Source organism: Ranitomeya imitator, chromosome 5 (genome assembly GCF_032444005.1).
Source record: "Ranitomeya imitator isolate aRanImi1 chromosome 5, aRanImi1.pri, whole genome shotgun sequence".
NCBI classification, from domain to species: domain Eukaryota; kingdom Metazoa; phylum Chordata; class Amphibia; order Anura; family Dendrobatidae; genus Ranitomeya; species Ranitomeya imitator.
The window spans coordinates 9,705,157-9,721,514 of record NC_091286.1 but is presented as its reverse complement, the minus strand read 5'-3'; the positions used below and the strand labels follow the sequence as shown (position 1 = coordinate 9,721,514).

General features: G+C 44.3%; 1 protein-coding gene across 3 annotated transcripts in view; it reads left to right on the top strand.

The window, feature by feature from the left end:
* Window positions 1-16,358, top strand: part of MDGA1 (MAM domain containing glycosylphosphatidylinositol anchor 1) — a 404,144-nt gene that overhangs the window by 220,085 nt on the left and 167,701 nt on the right. For all 3 annotated transcript variants that reach the window (XM_069768297.1, XM_069768296.1, XM_069768295.1), the window contains exon 2: window positions 7,907-8,046. In XM_069768297.1, coding sequence (XP_069624398.1) covers window positions 7,907-8,046 — 140 coding nt within the window. The remainder of the gene's footprint in view (window positions 1-7,906; window positions 8,047-16,358) is intronic.

The following is a 16,358-nucleotide window of genomic DNA, read 5'->3' as shown; positions in this document are numbered from 1 at the left end:
TCAGGGGGTGAAGAAGTCATTCCACCAGTACCAGGACCAGGTCAGAGATTACCAAAAGCTGTGACTCGTATGTATTCGACATAGTATACGTGATATCGGATCTACCATCGCACTCGTGTATTTACTATCACTTGTGTGAATTCTGCTTTTCTAGGCTCAGGCGGTACAATAGAAATGGACACTTTACATTAAAACTCCATAATACGATAACATTCAGCTTCACAGCAGGCTGCAAAGCAAGATGCCCGTATTTGCCAGTCTTGATATTCTGACATCTAGTGGCCAGTGTGAAAACTGCAATATGCCGCTTTCTAGATGTTTTGTTTTAAAGACGTTTTCTATCAGTGTTGATCAATGGATTTTGTGTTTCTTGGTCCTGGGGGTGGGCACCAGCTCACAATTCATGTAGGCGATGCAGAAAGTCACGGGGGGCTCGAGGAGGCCTGAGCTGTACTGGAGCCCACTGGGGTGTATATGATCATGAGTGGGATAAGAGCCGCGCTGACCCCAATCACAGCCCGAACCTTCCTGGAGCCTTTTCTTGCCACAATGAATGGTGTTGTGTCTACATTGTATCATTGTTATAATAGATCTGATTTATATATTGGCTCAGGATCCACCAGGGATTAAACACTGCGCTGGCCGCCCGTGGACTGGTAAATGGGGGGATACGTATTCCTCACATCAAATGTAATTAATGTTTTGTGTGTCAGTATATGACGAGCCGCAGGAATCTCCACGTCCTCGGATATTAATCGATGGCATATTTCTCGCCATTCACCAATTGCACAACCACTGAACTAGAAAAGTTCATCTACCCCCCCCCCCCCCCCCCCGTCCCTACAAGAAGGGAAACTGCAGGAAATCCACATTCTCCACCGTGCAGATTTCTCGCACTTTGCTGATTTTCTTACCCCGCACAACATATAATCATCTGTCAGTAACACTGGAAATAATGGCAAACAAGCAGCTAAACACGACTCAACCCTTCCCTTTACTCAACAGCTCCGTGTATCTAATTAATTACTCATTAAAATCATCTCATTTGATTAATTACCTTGCTCCATACATCAGATACAAGACAATTAATGTTACAGTAACTTGACCCAAAGTATTGTCTAATTTATGCATCTATTACAGAGAATCCTCCGTATTGTTTAAATGTCTTGGATGTTCTTGATCTGAGTCTTTTGTTTGCTGCTGTGATAAATTTAAAGTCAGAAATTATATTAATATATTATAATATTCTGTCTGCAGCTCAAAGTCATAAGATTCCACTACGGGAGCTCCCTGTATACAGAGATACATGATAAGATCATGTCTGCAGCCACCACTAGGGGGAGCTCCATGTATACTGAGATACATGATAAGATCCTGTCTGCAGCCACCACTAGGGGGAGCTCCCTGTATACAGATATACATGATAAGATCCTGTCTGCAGTCACCACTAGGGGGAGCTCCCTGTATACAGAGATACATGATAAGATCCTGTCTGCAGTCACCACTAGGGGGAGCTCCCTGTATACAGATATAAATGATAACATCCTGTCTGCAGTCACCACTAGGGGGAGCTCCCTGTATACAGAGATACATGATAAGATCCTGTCTGCAGTCACCACTAGGGGGAGCTCCCTGTATACAGAGATACATGATAAGATCCTGTCTGCAGCCACCACTAGGGGGAGCTCCCTGTATACAGAGATACATGATAAGATCCTGTCTGCAGCCACCACTAGGGGGAGATCCCTGTATACAGAGATACATGATAAGATCCTGTCTGCAGCCACCACTAGGGGGAGATCCCTGTATACAGAGATACATGATAAGATCCTGTCTGCAGCCACCACTAGGGGGAGATCCCTGTATACAGAGATACATGATAAGATCCTGTCTGCAGCCACCACTAGGGGGAGCTCCCTGTATACAGAGATACATGATAAGCAGTTACTGGCAGTTATTGGTTGGAGCTAATTACTTCAAGGGATTTTCCATGACTTTCTTATTTATTACTATGGGCCTGAGAACTAACAGGCAGGTATTTACTAGTAGTGATATGTCTATTCCACCTTCGGAGAGGTCACACGGACCTCTTCTGCCTGCGATTCTGCTGCGTCTCTTCCTGTCAGCAGGGCGGCGTGACTTCTGGCTTCTGCTTGTTGAGAGTCAGCTCCTTGCAGTCATTGAGGAAAAAGCCATGAATGAGCGTGACATCGTGACTGCTCTGTGCTGCCTCCCAGTGGACCAGGCAGGTAGTTAGCAGATTCCTGCCTGCTAGGTCTCAGGGCCATAGTAATAATCAGTCCCAGAATACCCCTTTATTAATACACTAGCTGAAGAGCCCGGCGTTGCCTGGGCATAGTAAATATCTGTGGTTAGTTATAGCACCTCATTTCTCTTATTTTCCCATCATGCCTCTCATTTTCTCCCTCACTCCTCTCATTTTCTCCCTCACTCCTCTCATTCCCCCCTAACACTTGTCATTTCGACCTCACATCTGTCATTTTCCGATCACTCCACTATTTTCCCTCACTCCTCTCATTTTGCACTCACACCTTTTCATTTTCACCTCACACCCCTCATTTTCACCTCACACCTCTCATTTTCCCCTCAGTATATACATATTTGTCATCTCCCTTATATATAGTATACACCTGTATATCATCTCCTGTATTGAGTATATACCTGTATGTCATCTCCCCTGTAAATAGTTTATACCTGCTGTATGTCATCTCCTGTATATTGTATATACCTATGTGTCATCTCCTGTATATAGTATATACCTGTATGTTATCTCTTCTGTATGTACTATATACACCTGTATGTCATCTCCTCCTATATATAGTATATACCTGTATGTCATCTCCTGTATATAGTATATACCTGTATGTCATCTCCCCTGTATATAGTATATACCTGCTGTATGTCATCTCCTCCTCTATATACCTATGTGTCATCTCTTTTATATAGTATATACTGTACCTGTATGTCATCTCCTCCTGTATATAGTATATACGTGTGTCATCTCCTCCTGTATATAGTAAATACCTGTGTGTCATCTCTCCTGTATATAGTATATATCTGTGTCATCTCCTCCTGTATATAGTATATACCTGTATGTCATTTCCTCCTGTATATACCTGTGTGTCATCTCTCCTGTATATAGTATATATCTGTGTCATCTCTCCTGTATATAGTATATACCAGTGTGTCATCTCCTCCTGTATATAGTATATACCTGTGTGTCATCTCCCCTGTATATAATATATACCAGTGTGTCATCTCCTCCTGTATATAGTATATACCAGTGTGTCATCTCCTCCTGTATATAGTATATACCAGTGTCATCTCTCCTGTGTATAGTATATAACTATGTGTCATCTCCTCCTGTATATAGTATATACCTGTGTGTCAATCTTGCCTGTATATAGTATATACCTGTGTGTCATCTCTCCTCTATATATTATATACCTGTGTCATCTCCTCCTGTATATAGTATATAACTGTGTGTCATCTGCTCCTGTATAATATATACCTGTGTGTCATCTGCTCCTGTATATATATATGTACCTGTATGTCATCTCCTCCTGTATATAGTATATACCTGTGTCATCTCCTCCTGTATATAGTATATAACTGTGTGTCATCTGCTCCTGTATATAGTATATATCTGTGTGTCATCTCCTCCTGTATATAGTGTATATACAGGAGGAGATGACACACATATATACTATATCTGTGTGTCATCTCCTCCTGTATATAGTATATACGTGTGTCATCTCCTCCTGTATATAGTATATATCTGTCTGTCATCTCCTTTATATAGTATGTACCTGTGTCATCTCCTGTATATAGTATATACCTGTGTGTCATCTCCTCCTGTATATAGTATATAGCTGTGTCATCTCCCCTGTATATAGTATATACCTGTGTAATCTCCTGTATATAGTATATACCAGTGTGTCATCTCCTCATGTATATACTATATACCTGTGTGTCATCTCCCCTGTATATAGTATATACCTGTGTGTCATCTCCTCCTTCATATAGTATATACCTGTGTGTCATCTCCTGTATATACTATATACCAGTGTGTCATCTCCTCCTGTATATAGTATATACCTGTGTGTCATCTCCCCTGTATATAGTATATACCTGTGTGTCATCTCCCCTGTATATAGTATATACCTGTGTGTCATCTCCTGTATATAGTATATACCTGTGTGTCATCTCTCCTGTATATAGTATATATCTGTATGTCATCTCCTCCTGTATATAGTATATATCTGTGTGTCATCTCCCTGTATATAATATATACCAGTGTCATCTCTCCTGTATATAGTATATAACTGTGTCATCTCCTCCTGTATATAGTATATACCTGTGTGTCATCTCATCCTGTATATAGTATATACCTGTGTGTCATCTCTCCTCTATATAGTATATATCTGTGTCATCTCCCCTGTATATGGTATATACCAGTGTGTCATCTCTCCTGTATATAGTATATACCTGTGTGTCATCTCTCCTGTATATAGTATATACCTGTGTGTCATCTCCTGTATATAGTATATACCTGTGTGTCATCTCTCCTGTATATAGTATATAACTGTATGTCATCTCCTCCTGTATATAGTATATATGTGTGTGTCATCTCCCCTGTATATAGTATATACCTGTGTCATCTCTCCTGTATATAGTATATACCTGTGTGTCATCTCTCCTGTATATAGCATATACCTGTGTGTCATCTCCTGTATATAGTATATACCTGTGTGTCATCTCTCCTGTATATAGTATATAACTGTATGTCATCTCCCCTGTATATAGTATATACCTGTGTCATCTCTCCTGTATATAGTATATGAGGAGAGCAACCACAGCCAATATGAAATAATCCAAGAAAAGCCACCAGGCAGGGATGAGATATAACAATGTCTTTATTATATATAATTGGCAATTTTAAACAATAATGATAAAATACCGAAAAATGTGCGCACACAAGGACAATATAATACATAAAAAATCAAAAGAATTTTTTTTTTTTTTTAAATTGGTACAGGCTGACCCAAAACAAATATATAATACTAGATGGCAGCCCGATTCTAAAGAATCGGGAGTCTAGAATCCATATATACTTGAAATTCGGCAGGAGCTTGAAGAGCAACGTCACTGGGCCCGCCTCCACGCAGTAGAAACTTGCTGTGAGGTAAAAATTCAAAAATCACACCAAAATGGCGAGCGGAGTGTGTCACAGTACGGCACGTTTCTGATTGGTCGCTCGCAGCAGGCGGCAACCAATCAGACACTGGACACTGTTGACGTCACTTATCTCCGGACATTAGCTCCGGACATTATCTCCGGACATTAGCTCCGGACATTAGCTCCGGACATTAGCTCCGGACATTAGCTCCGGACGGAAGTTGGCACAAATTGCAGGAAGTAGTATTCTAGGCAATTATATATATAAGATATATATAATAACAGATACATACAACCCCCACAGAAAGTATATAAATAGCTAACATAATATGGCCCAGGAGTTACACATACCCATCATGGACACTCTATACTGTAATATGTGCAAATTATAGCAAGAAAATAATAAATTTGGTCACAATTGCCAAGCTACACGTGCAAAAAACTGCAATATAAAGTGCCAAAACAAAGGAAAAAATGTAATATAACAAAATGAATAAAATTAATATGTCATATTATAATACGCCATAAAGTGTATCATGCAAAAAAAGTGCAAAGTGCAATAATGTGCAAAGATCGTAAGATTTATAACTTCCACAAAGAGGTGCTACAACTAAGCAATTGCTATTTTAATAGTAATGTGCAACTATACTGCAATGTGCAAAAGCGCCAATAAAGTGACCACACGTAATAGCTAGATGTTTGTGCAGTTGCACAGCAAGGAATGTAACTGCTATATAAAGACACGAGGGAGTTGCCACTACCCGGTCTACACTGCAGCCAAAATACCACAGTATGAGCCAAGTGCCAATATGGCCAATGAAGCACAATAGAGGGGGATTGTATGCTATTTTTCAATATACCTTAAACAGTGGGTCAGCCAGGCCTTTTGTGAGATGAGTTTTGTGTGGCAACATGTGTGTAGCAACTTTTTGTGTGTCGAGTTGCATGTGACAGGTTAGTGTAGCAAGTTGTGTGCAGCAAGTTTTGCGCATGGCGAGTTTTGCGCGTGGCGAGTTTTATGTGTGGTGCCTTTTGAGCATGTGCAAGTTTTGTTTGAGGCAACTTTTGCATGTGTTGCAACTTTTGTGCATGTGGCAATTTTTCCGCGTGTGCAATTTTTCCGCATGTGGCGAGTTTTCCATGAGGTGAGTTTTGCACGTGTGGCGAGTTTTGCGTGAGCCTAGTTTTGCATGTGGCGAGTTTTGCGCGTGGCGAGTTTTGAGCGGCGACTTTTGTGTTATGACTTTTATGTGGCGAGGTTGGTGTATTTGTGGTGAAATGTGTGCTGAGGGTAATATGTGTTCAAGCACGTGGTAGTTTGTGGCGCATTTTGTGTGTGTGTTCATATCCCCGTGTGTGGTGAGTATCCCATGTCGGGGCCCCACCTTAGCAACTGTACGGTATATACTCTTTGGCGCCATCGCTCTCATTCTTTAAGTCTCCCTTGTTCACATCTGGCAGCTGTCAATTTGCCTCCAACACTTTTCATTTCACTTTTTCCCCATTATGTAGATAGGGGCAAAATTGTTTGGTGAATTGGAACGCGTGGGGTTAAAATTTCACAATATAGCCTATGAGGCTCTCGGGGTCCAGACATGTGACTGTGCAAAATGTTGTGGCTGTAGCTGCGACGGTGCCAATCCCGGACATACACACATACATACATACATACAGCTTTATATATTAGATTTATTATACTGAGTGGTCCGGGGGGCTCTGGTTCGTACCTTCCTATCACACACAGAAATTCAGCCGGGGTTTAGGTCTGTTCCCCGGGGTTGGGGGGGTCTGTGTCCCCGTTTTGTGCACGTTGCCCCCTGCTGCCCCCACACTCGCGGGCCCCTATCAGTATTGTGTGTGATGTGTCCATGGTGGACGCAGACCCTTCCCCGGTTCACCGGACCCGTCCTCTCCGCCACGAGAACCTTCACTAACGGTCCGGACACCGCGAGGAGAAGAGTCGGACATGGAGCCGAGTCCTGACATCGATTTACACATTATGATATCAAAAAGCTTGTACTGTCAGATCGATGGCGGTCCGCGGCCCATTTACCGCCACATCACAGGAGCGCGGCGCACATCAGCTCAGAAGCGTCTCATCGTTATATTTAGCAATGTCCTTTCTTCCTGGGAGATCAATGGCGCCTGATGGAGAGGATAGTTAATCTTAATTACCAGCGTCTCTGCCATAAACCTGCACGGGGTCCGTTCTGCAGCACAGGACGTGGCTTCTTGCTTTTGACGAGACCTAGTGATGTCCGGGGTTAGAAAATCATGGCTGCTTTTTTTTACAGGAATAGCGCCACCCTTGTCCACAGGTTGTGCCTGGTATCGCAGCTCACATCCATTTACAGGAGTAGAATTGAGTTGCAATACCACATACAACCTGTGGACAGAGGTGGCGCTGTTTTGGGGAAAAATAGTTTAATTCTTTTTGTTATTCTATTTAAGGAAATGAAAGTTACTTAAAGGGTCCTAAGAATGGCAAAAACGAACGAGGATTTTTTAGGAATTGCCGTAATTGCATTTACTGTTGTGAAATTATAGGAAATGACCAAAAACAATGTATGTGTGAAACATCATGTAAATAATAGCGCCACATGGTCACATGACCTGAGTGAGTGATATTTAGGCCCCCCCCCCCGTATGCCTGAGATGATCACACATATTCCAGGACCCCCGATAACGCTCTTGTGTTTTCTTACAGCTCCGGCGCAGGCGCAGATCATTCACGCCGGTCAGGCCTGTGTGGTGAAAGAGGACAACATGAGCGAGCGGGTGTACACCATCCGGGAGGGCGACACGCTGGTGCTGCAGTGTCTGATCAGTGGGCACCCGCGGCCGCAGGTAGGACACCGCCGGGGCTCCTCCTAATCTGGAGATCCGGCTCCAACCTTCCCTCTGGAACATTTAAAGGGGAGTGGCCACCACATCAACATTGTCCAGTTTTGCTCTTATTTTATTCCCACTGTTCCCAGGAATATTCGTTTTTTCATTTTTGTAAAGAAAACTGAATTTTGCAACCCAAGCGGAAGCTTAGAGGGGCTCTCTGATGTACACAACCCCCCAGAAGCATCAGCTGATCACAAAGTGTCCTCCCTGATCCCAGCGGGCAAACCTGCACTAAGCGTGGGATTTCTCTGCAGCGCCACCCCAGGAGAGGAGAAGCATTGCACAATTCCCATTCATAACTGTGGAATGGAGGACAGCGCCAGTCCGCAAGAGGAACACTTGGCTTTTACTTGTCCATTCTCTAGTCTGGTAATAAAAAATAAAGGACCCTGAACAGCGGACCCCACAATATTACAGGGGCTTTCTGGGCTAAGCTCACTGTTCTGCATGGAGCCATTCTGACTGCGGATTGTAACGGTGCGCCATATGCATACTGTCAGGATCGCCATCTGTTGCCCCAGCAGTCGTCACTTTACCTCTTGTGTGCGATTTGCTTACTGCTCATCACATGACGCCCAGCAGTGTTTCCTGCATCTCTCCATAGAACATTAAGGGGGACAGAACTATATCTGTCCCTGTGATGAGTCCCCAAAGTCCTCTGTCGCCTTTAGTTTCGCATTTTAACTCCCCTTCACCCCTGGCAGCCATCTTTGTGGCTGGTTTGTGTCTACATCGTGATCTTCCTGCCATCTTTTCCTCTGTGACTGTACACTCCCCGACAGAAGTTCTGTCACTTATCCATGTTATGTACATAAAAGCTTATAACCTGACGTTAAATTCATCCATTGGTTGTATAAATTATTCTTTTGAAAGCTGAAACCCTCCGACATGTGGTTTAGGTTAAGAAAATAAATTGGCATCAATGCAGAAATATTGATCAGTTAATGGACACAGAATGGTCAGATTTTGGCAAGACAAAAGTTTTGTCGCCCACAGAAAGTAATGTGATACTCAAACAAATAATTAACTTAAAATACAAACATATGTTGCATAACATTGGTGAATGAAGTTGTGGTGCTATTAGTCATATTTAATATTTTGTGTGACTTCCATGAGCTTGAAGGACTGCATCCATGCGGTTCAACAATGATTCATACAATTTATTAATGAAGTCATCTGGAATAGCACAGAATGCAGTCTTCCATGCCTCCCAGAGTTCATCTAGATTCTTTGGTTTTGTCTTCCTCTAGATTCTTTGGTTTTAGCTTCCTCTTTCATCCTACCCCAAACACGCTCAATGATGTCTGTTATGGACCTGGTGGTTAGGAGCACCCGGAACGACCTGATGGTTAAACTATCACAGGACAAGCTCTGGGAAGTGGGAGCTCTGCTGACCGCAACCCCTAATCCTTTCACACACACTAGAAATAGCCATGGAGCGTACCTAACTCTGCCTAGACGCCTCTTCACAGCCTAAGAGCTAACTAGCCCTAGAGATAGAAAATAAAGCCTACCTTGCCTCAGAGAAATTCCCCAAAGGAAAAGGCAGCCCCCCACATATATTGACTGTGAGTTAAGATGAAAGTCACAAACACAGAAATGAAACAGGTTTCAGCAAAGGAGGCCAGACTTACTAAACAGACTGAGGATAGGAAAGGTATCTTTGCGGTCAGCACAAAAACTACAAAAAGACCACGCAGAGTGTGCAAAAAGACCCCCGCACCGACTCACGGTGCGGAGGTGCCACTCTGCATCCCAGAGCTTCCAGCTAGCAAGGCAAAATCATGATAGCAAGCTGGACAAGAAAACAATGAACAAATAATTAACTAGCAGAGACTTAGCTTCTGCTGGAGTAGACAGGTCACCAGAAAGATCCAAGAGCGAACTGAACCAGTACAAGAACATTGACAGCTGGCATGGAGTAACGATGTGAGTGGAGTTAAATAGAGCAGCCAGCCAAAGAATAAACTAAGTCACCTTTGGAAGGAACCTCAATACCAGCAGCTCCACTCACAGCCACCAGAGGGAGTCCATGGACAGAACTCGCCGAAGTACCATTCATGACCACAGGAGGGAGTTTGATAACAGAATTCACAACAGATGTCCATGTCTGGTGACCGGGCTGGCCAGTCCTTGAGCACCCTGATCTTTTTTGCCTGGAGGAACTTTGTTGTAGAGATGAATGGATGAGATGGAGCACCATCCTGCTGTAGAACTTTACCCCTTTTATGGCTTGGAACATAATAGGTGGCTAATACTTCTTGATATTTTAGGCTATTGATATTACCTTCCACCTTGCAAATGTTTCGCACACCCCCATACTGAATGTAACCCCAGACCATGATCTTTCCACCACCAAATGTAACAGTTTTCTGGGTGTATTTTGGATTCATACGGGATCCAGTTGGTCTCCTGCAGTATTTGCGGCGGCTGTGGTGTAATTCTACTGAAGATTCATCAGAGAAATCCACCTTCTGCCACTTCTCCAGCGTCCATCTGTTTAGCAGGCTGTGGGACTTTGCAAATGCCACACATTTTTTATTTGCCTTTTGTTTAGTGCTGGCTTCTGGGCACTGATTCCACCATGGAGGCAATTTCGAGACAGAATTCTACAAACTGTTCTAGTTGACACAGGGACTTGAGGTGACCAGGCCTGTTGGAGCTCTGCTGCAGTGGAAGAGGGGCTTGCTTTGGATTTTCTAACCAAGAAACGTTCCTCCTGAGCAGTTGTCTTGTGGGGTCTGCTGGACCTGGTCTTGTCAAACACATCTCCAGTCTCTTTAAATCTTTTTTTTAATTCTTTGTACTTGACGCTGAGACACATTAAAGGTGCCAGCCACCTTTACAGTGGATCTGGTCTTCAGCCTCTTGATAATCCAGGCTTTGGTCGCAGGGTGGATTTTTGGCATGCTGTCAGAGCTCACGTTGCAGTTCAAGTGAAGCTCTGGGGTGCTGGATTTCTTTTTATACACACACTAACCGATGATTTACTGAGCACAGGTGAGGATGTAAACTAGGATTTGGTGCATTATATGACCAGGCGACAAAAGTTTTGTCTTGCCAAAATCTGACCATTCTGTGTCCATTAACTGATCAATATTTCTGCATTGATGCCAATTTATTTTCTTAGCCTAAACCACATTTCGGAGAGTTTCAGCTTTCAAAAGAATAATTTATACAACCAATGGATGAATTTAACGTCCGGTTATAAGCTTTTATTTACATAACATGGATGAGCGACAGAACTTCTGTCAGGGAGTGTAGACATTTCCCAAGAGGCAGTGCTGTATCTGATCCTCAGCTCCCACAACCTGACCGCTCCGTGCCTGCACTCTCCACCTGCATAGCACCATCCTGAGGCTCCTATACAGTCTCATAATGGATAAATGGCTGCACACAGTTCCCCTCCCTCGTCACCAACTATGTGCCATCTTGGCACTCTCCTGCAGTCAGTAATGTTGGAGCTATCTACTATATAATTGTCTAAGGGTCACTTCCGTCTTTCTGTCTGTCCTTCTGTCTTTCTTTCTTTCTGTCACGAATATTCATTGGTCGCGGCCTCTGTCTGTCATGGAATCCAAGTCGTTGATTGGTCTCGCCAGCTGCCTGTTATGGCTGCCGCACCCAATCAGCGACGGCCACAGTCCGATTAGTCCCTCCCTACTCCCCTGCAGTTAGCGCCCGGCGCCCGCTCCGTAATCCTCTCACACAGGGTTAATGCCAGCGGTAATGGACCGCGTTATGCCACGGTGTAACGCACTCCATTAATGCTGCTATTAACCCTGTGTGACCAAGTTTTTACTATTGATGCTGCCTATGCAGCCTCAATAGTAAAAAGATCTAATGTTAAAAATAATAAAACTAAAAAAATCATCATATACTCACCTTCCGGCGCCTTTCCTGCTCCTCGCGACGCTCCGGTGACCGGTCCATGCATTGCGATCTCGCGAGATGATGACATAGCGGACTCATGACACCGCTACGTCATCATCTCGCGAGACCGCAATGCACTCTTGAGACCGGAGTGCACGAGGAGCGTCGGTAAATGCTTCCTGGATCCGGGGGCCAACGGAAGGTGAGTATATAACTATTTTTTATTTTAATTCTTTTTTTTAACAGGGATATGATGCCCATATCACTATATACTACGTGGGCTGTGCAATATACTACGCGGGCTGTGCACTGTACTTCGAGGGCTGGGCAATATACTACACGGGCTGTACAATATACTACGTGGGCTGTGCAATATACGACGTGGGCTGTGCAATATACTACGTGGGCTGTGCAATATACGACGTGGGCTGTGCAATATACTACGTGGGCTGTGCAATATACTACATGGCTGGGCAATATACTACGTGGGCTGTGCAATATACTACATGGGCTTGGCAATATACTACGTCGCTGTGCAATATACTACGTGGGCTGTGCAATATACTACATGGCTGGGCAATATACTACGTGGGCTGTGCAATATACTACATGGGCTGGGCAATATACTACGTCGCTGTGCAATATACTACGTGGGCTGTGCAATATACTACGTGGGCTGTGCAATATACTACGTGGGCTGTGCAATATACTACATGGCTGGGCAATATACTACGTCGCTGTGCAATATACTACGCAGGCTGTGCCATATACTATGTGGCTGTGCAATATACTATGTGGCTGTGCAATATACTACGTGGCTGGGCAATATACTACGTGGCTGGGCAATATACTACGTGACTGGGCAATATACTACGTGGCTGGGCAATATACTACGTGGCTGGGCAATATACTACGTGGCTGGGCAATATACTATGTCACTGGGCAATATAGTACGTGGCTGGGCAATATACTACGTGACTGGGCAATATACTACGTGACTGGGCAATATACTACGTGACTGGGCAATATACTACGTGACTGGGCAATATACTACGTGGCTGGGCAATATACTACGTGGCTTGGCAATATACTACGTGGCTGGGCAATATACTATGTCACTGGGCAATATACTACGTCACTGGGCAATATACTACGTCACTGGGCAATATACTACAAGGCTGGGCAATATACTACGTGACTGGGCAATATACTACGTGGCTGGGCAATATACTACGTGACTGGGCAATATACTACGTGGCTGGGCAATATACTATGTCACTGGGCAATATAGTACGTGGCTGGGCAATATAGTACGTGACTGGGCAATATACTACGTGGCTGGGCAATATAGTACGTAACTGGGCAATATACTGCGTGACTGGGCAATATACTACGTGACTGGGCAATATACTACGTGGCTGGGCAATATACTACGTGACTGGGCAATATACTACGTGACTGGGCAATATACTATGTGGCTGGGCAATATACTACGTGGCTGGGCAATATACTACGTGGCTGGGCAATATACTACGTGACTGGGCAATATACTACGTGGCTGGGCAATATACTACGTAACTGGGCAATATACTACGTGGCTGGGCAATATACTACGTGGCTGGGCAATATACTATGTGACTGGGCAATATACTACGTGACTGGGCAATATACTACGTGACTGGGCAATATACTATGTGACTGGGCAATATACTACGTGGCTGGGCAATATACTACGTGGCTGGGCAATATACTACGTGGCTGGGCAATATACTACGTGGCTGGGCAATATACTATGTCGCTGGGCAATATAGTACGTGGCTGGGCAATATAGTACGTGACTGGGCAACATACTACGTGGCTGGGCAATATACTACGTGGCTGGGCAATATAGTACGTAACTGGGCAATATACTACGTGACTGGGCAATATACTACGTGGCTGGGCAATATACTACGTGACTGGGCAATATACTACGTGACTGGGCAATATACTACGTGACTGGGCAATATACTACGTGGCTGGGCAATATACTAGGTGACTGGGCAATATACTACGCGGCTGGGCAATATACTACGTGACTGGGCAATATACTACGTGGCTGGGCAATATACTACGTGACTGGGCAATATATTACGTGCTCCTTCCTCTCTGCACAAAGTCACAATTGGTGAAATTCCATGTACCGTGTGGAGCCTGCAAATGGGGATCCTGATCGTGTGCACAATGCCACTGTCAGGATCCAGCAATCTGTAGTCAGAAAAACTGCAGACATTTAAGTTTAGCCCAGAAAACCCCTTTAACTCTTAAAGACATAATAGTGTATGGATAATGAGTTCCATCATGTTAACAATGCCTTATTTTATGGCCTGTGGTGTGCAGGCGATGAAGGTGGCGGCTCTCTCTGACCCTCTCCCAGCAGGAAATCCCAGCACAATCTCATCCACAGCCGGGTGGGAAAGATGTCCATGCTCTCAGCCCCATGAAGAGCGTACTCTAACCCCTTATCCACACTGGGGTGTGCATGAGCTGTGTCATACAGCCGGCATCTGCCTCTAGCAGCAGCGATCAGTGCTGACTCTGCTCGCTTCTGTCAATCACTGAGATCAACCTTTTGAATGGGGTGATTACCGTGGGACCCCTCGGCTGACATCTTGGTACTCTTGTGAAGCCCACACCATTTTTTACACCTGCAGTACGTAGAATAAGTGATGAAAACACTGCAGGTTCCAGTCCCCTAAACAGACTGAAATGATTCCGATTCTGATCCCGGCCCATAATCCAGATCTGTAGATTTTCCTTCTGCCGCGACGACATTCTGTGAAATGATATCATCTGATAGCGGCAGTGGTGACCTTGTCAGAGCGCAGCCCCGATCTCTGACTTGTCGGCAGTTCTCGTCTAGTCATGAATATTTAATACACTTTTTATTCCGATCTGTAAATCCTTATTGAGTTCTTCAAGACGAATGTCTCAGGTCGGTTTATTAAGTGGCCCGGATGACAAAGCAAACCTCCGCTCAGTTACTTCTGAAAGCCTTGGAACGGCAGCACAATGCCAGGGTGCAGCCGCGGCTGCCGAAATCTGCTCTCATATATTGGTCTAATGAAAGCTTTGGGAGATTGATTGCAGGGAAGAGTGGTGGTTGGAGCTTTTCTTTCTTCCTTGTCTATTGATTGTCCCAGATTTCATCACTAGTCCTTTTGTCCCCTCGCTCGAGTCTATTACTTATGTAGCAGGAAGGTTTTACATTCGGTGGAAGCTTTTTGATGTATTATTTTGTGATCCCGGGAGTCTGAAGTCTATAGTGTCAGCCTTGTAAGACAATGATACAAATCTTACTTTCCAGGTTAGTAGACAAAAAGCTCCGCAGCTAGCAGAACTCGAGGATGCGGATGATGGCACAATGTAGGACACGGGCAAACGCTGCTCATCATCCACGGAGGAGAAGTTATGTGTTCTGTGCAATGTGGGCACACAGGTGATCTGCAAATCATCACACATTGGAAAACAATTCATAAGGTTACAGAGAGGGAAAGTGACAGGAGACGGTGAGACCAGGAGACCTGACCGGAGGAAGAAGACCGAAGGGGAAGAAGCTGGGAGACTGATGAGTGATGGAAGGCTGGAGGCTGATGGGTGATGGAAGGCTGGAGACTGATGGGTGATCGAAGGCTGGAGACTGATGGGTGATGGAAGGCTGGAGACTGATGGGTGATGGAAGGCTGGAGACTGATGGGTGATCGAAGGCTGGAGACTGATGGGTGATGGAAGGCTGGAGGCTGATGGGTGATGGAAGGCTGGAGACTGATGGGTGATGGAAGTCTGGAGACTGACGGGTGATAGACGGCTGGAGACTGATGGGTAAAAGAAGGCTGGAGACTGATGGGTGATAGAAGGCTGGAGACTGATGGGTGATAGAAGGCTGGAGACTGATGGGTGATGGAAGTCTGGAGACTGATGGGTGATGGAAGGCTGGAGACTGATGGGTGAATATTAGGTACTGATCAGTGGAAAATAATGCCCTTAAAGGGGTTGTTGTTTGGCATATAACTTTGATGACTTCGGACACCCAATGATTAGCTGATATTAACTCTGTTTGCTGGATGTACAGTGGCATGTAAAAGTTTGTACACCCCTAGTCAAAATTACTGTTATTGTGGACAGTTAAGCAAGTTGAAGATAAAATGATCTAAAGGCCTGAAGTTACAGATGACACATATACTATATATATTATTCATTTTTACATTTTAAAAATTAAATAAAGAAAAATAGGTTGTTGTAAAAGTTTGTGCACCCTTGGAGATTTGGGTGCTCAGATAACTTTGACCAAGGTGCTAGACCTAAATTACCCATGTCAGAGTTATGACTTGTTCGCTATCATTGTTAGGAAAGAC